Here is a 6,565-nt window from a genome sequence, read left to right on the forward strand (position 1 = left end):
AAGCAGCATTATTAAAATCGAAGCCCTGCGAGAAGGGCCAGATCCCCACGCCAGCGCCGACCTGTCCCATGTTACTTGAAGAAGCCGTAAATAAAGGAAGGAAATGAAGGAGAAAAGAAAGATCGGACGGATGGAACCGACGAGCGCACCAAACTGCTTTTGGCGCAAGCGCGGAATCGTGCGCCGTCCTCCTGTAGCCTCGCCACCAACCGGTTCATCACAGTCACACACACTCACACAGAGGCCAGAACAAGTACACAGTGCGCAGTACGCACGCTCTCCTCCTAATCTTCTTAAGTAGAAGACGAGGTAGCTGCCTGCGGCCTACCTCACTCACTCACCCAACCGCGCGCCGGCCCGCTCCCGCACTACACCCAGAGGCTTCCTCCCACCGGACGCAGGATCGCGACCGCCTAGCTACCCGGAGCTTGGATAATTCTTACGACTCAGACCCTGCCTGAGCTCTCCGGTGGTTCTTCCTTCCAGCATCGATCTGCTTCTTGGGCGATCTTGGTAGGGGCTAGCTAATGGAGGCGGCATTGGTTCTGGTGGTGGCGGTGCTCCTTGGGTCCTCAGCTCTTGTTGCCTCAGGTAGGCTATGGCTGTGATGCTCGTCGATTGCTCTGTTCTTTGACTACTCTGTTCTTTGAGAATGAGAGATGCTTCCTTTGTTTCACAAAAAAAAGCATTTCCTTGGCTCCTTCAATGAGGTTTGCTCGGCTGAGCAAAATCCATGTCTGTTCTTTGATTTTGTCCGCGTGGCAGATTTCTGCGTGTGCCGGTCGGAGCAGCCGACGGCGGTGCTGCAGAAGGCGATCGACTACGCCTGCGGGCAGGGCGCGGACTGCACGGCCATCGCGCAGAGCGGGGCGTGCTACAGCCCCGACGAGGTCGCCTCGCACTGCTCCTGGGCCGCCAACAGCTACTTCCAGAAGTTCAGGTCCTCCGGCGCCACCTGCGACTTCACCGGCGCCGCCACCCTCTCCTCCACCGACCCCAGTACGTCCTCTATACTCCGTCCTCATCGCATTGCCATTCCACATCCTCGGATGGATTCTTCCTCACGTACGTACGTCTTCTGTTCTTCTTCTTTCAGGTTTCTCCGGGTGCACGTTCCCTTCCAGTGCCAGGTACAATTTTCATGCTCGCTCATACCTTAAGTCGCACTATATCATCAGATGACATACTCGTCGCGTTTCTTCCGGCATTTTCCTGAATTTGATCGTGGTATTACAAGAGGCAAAAAGGCCAAAAGACATCTTTGTTTGGCTTCAGTGTCTTGCGGTTTTGTCATGGCTAAACTAGACAAAAGGGAGATGCGCTAATTAAACTTTCCATACGATTGATCGTCGCATCTGAGCTAAAAAGTTCAGACATGCCTTCTTCTAGCATGTGCATCATGTCTGTAGACGAAAAGGAAGCTTCACTGACAGAGCTATTAGCGATTATTGTACTAACATACTCTAGGGAAAGCTCCAGCTTTCCAAAGACTATTATGATAATACAGTTCAAGTGTCAGAGCGTGTGACTAACATATTAGGTTCGGTGTGCAAGCATGGAAACACGGAGGCATGACGCTATGATGCATTTTGACGTGGATATTCTCTTCTCTTTGACGCAGCGCCGCCGGCACCGCGACGGGCACCGGGACAGCCACCACGGGTACCGGGACAACCACGGGCACTGGGACGGCGACTACGGGCACCGGGACAACCACGGCGGGCACCTTCAGCCCCGGGATGGGCACCGGCTTCAACAGCACCGGGTTCAGCCCGACGACCGGGAGCATGGACGGCACCGCCGCGGCGGCCGGCTTGCTTCCGTCGATGAGACTGGCGGCCTCCATCGCCGTCCTCCTCCTCTCCTACTTGGCACTGCCCTGAACTCTCTCCGTCTGTCCGTCTCCTCTCATGGCAGAACACATTAGCAGTTAGCTTCAGTGGCCTTCTGGTCTGGCCTGCCAGAAGCAAGCTGAGAGTGTGGATTTGTCTAATGGAATCAGTCGATCTGGAGAGTTGATCGTCGTTATTGTTCCCTAGTGTCATGGGCTGGTTAGCTGGGGGTGTCATTTTGGCTCTAGTTTAATTTTAATTTATCTATGGCCTCCCACAGGCTGGAGGAGTGGTGTATGATTCGGTAGGATGGCTGTCTCTTTCCCGCTGCAAGGACCCTTGTCTTCCTTGTCTGTTTTTATACTGTTGGCCTCTCTTAATTTTAAGCATTTTTTGCTTGTGAATCTGGAGCTATAATAGTCTGGCTGGCGGTTTGATTTAATTCATTCAACAAGGAAGGATTGGTTGGTGTAATCTTAGGTCGCCATCAGCTTTCCTTGCGTGTTTTTCGGTGTTGATGGTGGCTTGTGCGTGCCATAGTATTCTCGGCATGGAATCTCGCACGTCCCCGCATGGCCACATCAACTTGTTTGCCAACCACCATGTGGTGTGGTGTGACCATCTGGAGGGCAAACAACAGTAAAATAATGCATACCCAAGTTTTTTTAGCACACCCTCAAACCGACTATCATCCGGTCGCATTTTGGCATCCAACACCGTACCCCATTGTGTGGCAGCTGTTTGGACGTTCGTAAAGCCTCCCGATTTGTCTCCGGTTTGCGGAAAAAAGGGACATCTTGACCGAACTTCTCATTGCATGAAGAAGGTGTCGCGTATTCATGACGGCATGCGCCGCTCCAGAGCGCCAGCGTGCGTTCATGCCGGCGCATGAGCGGACGCAACTTCTCATTGGAGACGGCATTGTAGCGATGCGCTGCCTGAGGGAGTCGCCCTATCTCCGCAGTGGATGGTGTCTGTGAAGATTGTCCCCTACTATAAGGTAACAAAGGATGTCTCTTTTCTCAAATGCAAGAAGTTGCTAGGAAGCACGTGGAGATGACATTTGGATTGCTCCAATCTCGATGGATAATTATTCGCGGAGCTACAAATATGTGGGATCCTGAGACATTGTGGAAGTGATGACATGTCGTGTAATTTTCCAGAACATGGTTGTGAAGGCTGAGTGTGATGGGGCTGCCCGTACACACGATTTTGAAATGCCTGGAGTGAATGTACGTCCGGAATAGGTTCCAGAGCATGTTGTCAACTTCTCAAAGATTCATCGACAACTCCAAGGTCATTAGGAGCACGCTCAGTTACTAAATAATTATGTGGAGCATATGTGGATCCAGATCGAAAACCATTAAAATTAATGTTCAACTATGCACTAGATATGCATTGATAACTTCGATTATGCACACGGAAGTACTCAATAATCTTGTTGTCCATATGTGGATCCAGATCTTAATGTTCGATTATGCACTAGAGATGCATTGATAACTTCGATTATGCACATGCAAGTACTCAATAATCTTGTTCTGCATATGTGGATCCACACCAGAAACCATCACACTGAGTAATACATATGTTTCAACTATCTATTTCATTCTAATTATTTATAGTTGAATTGTTGTGTGTTTGCATTCATTGTTGTGCGCAATTTCTATGGTTGAATGATCTACTTGCATGGAATTGATGTTTTGAAGATGAAGGGTGTGGTTGCCCGGACGGAAAACTGGGGGCTCGCCGGCTAGTGTCCATTGCATACATCTGTGGACATATAGGGAGCACGTTGGCAAGTGCGGTTGGAGATGCTCTTACCTACCAATTGGGCCTAGGACTTTTGTTAGATTTCATACGGGTTTTTGAACATTAGCATATTATTAATCAAACTAGAAAGTTACACATAGTCTCTTGGATACATTCTGAAGAAGAACAAAAGGCACAAAGATTACTAAAGTTCACAGAAGCCCTGGCCAAACAATGAGCCACATCATTACCATGCGACGCACAAACATAAAAAGCACCGAAGAGAAAACGTTGGACGCAAATTTGATGTCAGCCACCACCGATCTGACCGAAGATCTGTCGTGAGAAGAGAGTGCAGGCGTTGGATCAGCGACGGACAATCAGAGGCAAAGATGACCTTGTGGAATTTCTCCTCCCGAGCCAGGAAGACCGCCCGGCGAAGCGCCTTCGCTTCAGCCAGTTCAGGAGGGAGCTCCCCTTGGGAAGACTCACAACAGGCAATGACACAGCACCCGGCATGATCAAGATCCATCACGCCTATTAGAGTATATTCGGCCGGTTCAGTTTTTGAGACCATACAGTGATTTGTTAAGGAGACAGACAAGAGTTGGTGAGGAGGGATTTTCGAAGCCAGAGGGTTGCTGGCAGTACACAGTTTCATTTAGTGTTCCATGGAGAAAAGCATTTTTGACATCTAGTTGGTGAATAGGCCATGAAGAGGAAACTGCAAGACTAAGAACAACACTAATGGTGCTAGGTTTTACCACAGGAGAAAAAGTCTCATCAAAATCAATGTCATGCTGCTGGGAAAAACCACGACAAACCCAGCGAGCTTTGTAGCAAGCAAGAGAATCATCGGCATGAAACTTGTGGCGAAAAACCCACTTGCCAGAGACAATATTAACACCAGGTGGTTTTGGAACTAAAGTCCAGGTGTTCTGCTGTAGAGCATCGAATTCGTCTTAGCAGAAAACCAAAGAGGATCAAGAAGAGCTCGTTTATATGAAGTGGGAATAGGGGAGACAGTCGGTGTGGCCGTGAGATTAAGACGGCGAGTAGGGAGATGAAAACCGTGTTTGCCACGAGTACACATGACATGATCGTTGGTGGGAGCTTGAATGGGTACATCATGTGGAGGAATGGGTGGTGACGGACTAGGGGCTATAGGAGAAGGAGATGAAGCAGCAGGTGTAGAAGATGGGTCGAGGGATGAGAAGGGGAAAGGTTGTTTGTAACAAGAGTGGAAGGCGGACTGGCTTGTGTAGTATCGGCCGTGGACGGGGTGGTAGTGGTGCTGGTTGATGCGGTGGCGGGTGGGGAAGGTTCCGCGGCCGAGATGATGGCAAGAAGAGAAGATGGATGAGTAGTGGAAGATGGTGAGGGAGAGGAAGAGGCAGTGGTGGCAACGGCAAAGGGAAAAACATGCTCATCAAAGGTGACATGTCTCGAGATAAACACATGACCGGAAGAGGGATCAAAACAGCGATGCCCTTTGTGATCATCGGAGAGGCCAAGATAAATGCAGGGTAGAGATTGTGGGGCTAGTTTGTGAGTTGTGATGGATGTGATGTTAGGAAAGCATAGGCAACCAAATACCCGAAGAGAAAGGTAGTCGGGATCAGATAGAAGAAGATATTGAAAGAGTGTATAGCAAGGACACGTTTTGGTGGGGCGGATGTGTTGACACCTGATTTTGGCACAATGGAGAATGCAATGGAGATGGCCTCAAATGACAAAATATTCTAAATGAGAAATTTCACATTGCCGAGTGGAACAACTTTGATGTTTGGACCATAATCATTCGGCATCATATCAAAGACCAAAACTACACTCAGATTGTCATGTAGGTGTTCTGAGTGCTTTTTGGTCAAGTACGCCTCCAGGACAATCTCGAATGAAGGAATGCTCTCCATGAATTGTCTTCGTCTCGTCGAATCGGTCGATTTTGATATAAAAATCATCTCAATCCGAGTTCGTATGCAAAAGTTAGAACTATCTGGATGCAGCCGTGTCAAGAGGCGAAATATGACGCGGAAGACCAGACATGTCTTGGCAAGTGTCTGATGTAATGCGTGAGTGTTTTGGCCCAGAAGATGGCCTCGAATCGGAAAACGTTCAACACGAAAGTTTTTCGTCTCGTCAAAACAGTCAACTTTGCTTTTGGACACATTTTCATCCGAGGTCATTTACTGCCTCAAAAACCTTGTCGGGGAAAGCTTGCCGCCGTGAACAGTAACCTTGCCGGGGAAAGCTTGCCGCCGTGAACAGTAACCTTGCCGGGGAAAGCTTGCCGCTGTGAACAGTAACCTTGCCGGGGAAAGCTTACCGTCGTGAACAGTAACCTTGCCGGGGGAGAGCTTGCCGCCGTGAACAGTAACCTGCCGGGGAAAGCTTGCCGCCATGAACAGTAACCTTGCCGGGAAAGCTTGCTGCCGTGAACAGTAGAAACTGTCGAGGCCAATCCGACCAGATGCTGAAGATGGGCTCAAATACTTATCTAGATGGCTTCGGATGAAGAAGTGTTCAACACAGGAGTTGTTCGTAACGTTGAAATGGTCAACTTTGCTTTTGGAGTCATCATCATCCGACGTAGTATACGACCTGCAGAGACGCTGCAAGAGTCGGACGGTCCAGTCAGCTACATGAACGAGTCCGACTCGAAATTAGAGATGACCTTGTGGAGTATTCAAGATGGCCTTATTTGGAAAAGTGATCAACATACGGATTGTTGGCCTCGTCGAAGCACACATAATTGATATTTGAACCGTCTCCATCGGAAGTCATATGCAGATTCCACAGCCCATGCAAGGAACAAGATAGAAGATTGGACCAGATTCGGGCTGAATCCGAGTGGGACCAGAACTAGGATTCTAGGACGTGAATTGATGTAATTTTCTTGTAAGGAAAGCCTAGATAAATCCTTTGCTTGTACGGGAAGTCCAGCCGCCTCTTATATATGTTGGGGGTGACGGCCGATTGAAACA

The 6,565-nt window shown here is 49.1% G+C and overlaps 1 protein-coding gene across 1 annotated transcript; it reads left to right on the plus strand.

Annotated features, from left to right (window-relative positions):
* Window positions 1-292: 292 nt before the first annotated feature.
* On the plus strand, window positions 293-2,236 carry LOC123132184 (PLASMODESMATA CALLOSE-BINDING PROTEIN 4). The gene is made up of 4 exons (XM_044551955.1): window positions 293-591; window positions 766-999; window positions 1,097-1,130; window positions 1,622-2,236. The coding sequence occupies exons 1-4, from the start codon at window positions 528-530 to the stop codon at window positions 1,881-1,883; spliced, it is 594 nt and encodes a 197-aa protein (XP_044407890.1). The 5' UTR covers window positions 293-527; the 3' UTR covers window positions 1,884-2,236.
* Window positions 2,237-6,565: the final 4,329 nt, after the last annotated feature.

The sequence above is a fragment of the Triticum aestivum genome, chromosome 6A (genome assembly GCF_018294505.1).
Source record: "Triticum aestivum cultivar Chinese Spring chromosome 6A, IWGSC CS RefSeq v2.1, whole genome shotgun sequence".
NCBI classification, from domain to species: Eukaryota; Viridiplantae; Streptophyta; class Magnoliopsida; order Poales; family Poaceae; genus Triticum; species Triticum aestivum.

Coding starts and splice junctions, on each gene's coding strand:
- LOC123132184 (XM_044551955.1), top strand. CDS start 528: ATGGAGGCGGCATTGGTTCTGGTGGTGGCGGTGCTCCTTGGGTCCTCA. Junction 592..765: donor CTCAGCTCTTGTTGCCTCAG/GTAGGCTATGGC, acceptor TCCGCGTGGCAG/ATTTCTGCGTGTGCCGGTCG. Junction 1,131..1,621: donor ACGTTCCCTTCCAGTGCCAG/GTACAATTTTCA, acceptor TCTTTGACGCAG/CGCCGCCGGCACCGCGACGG.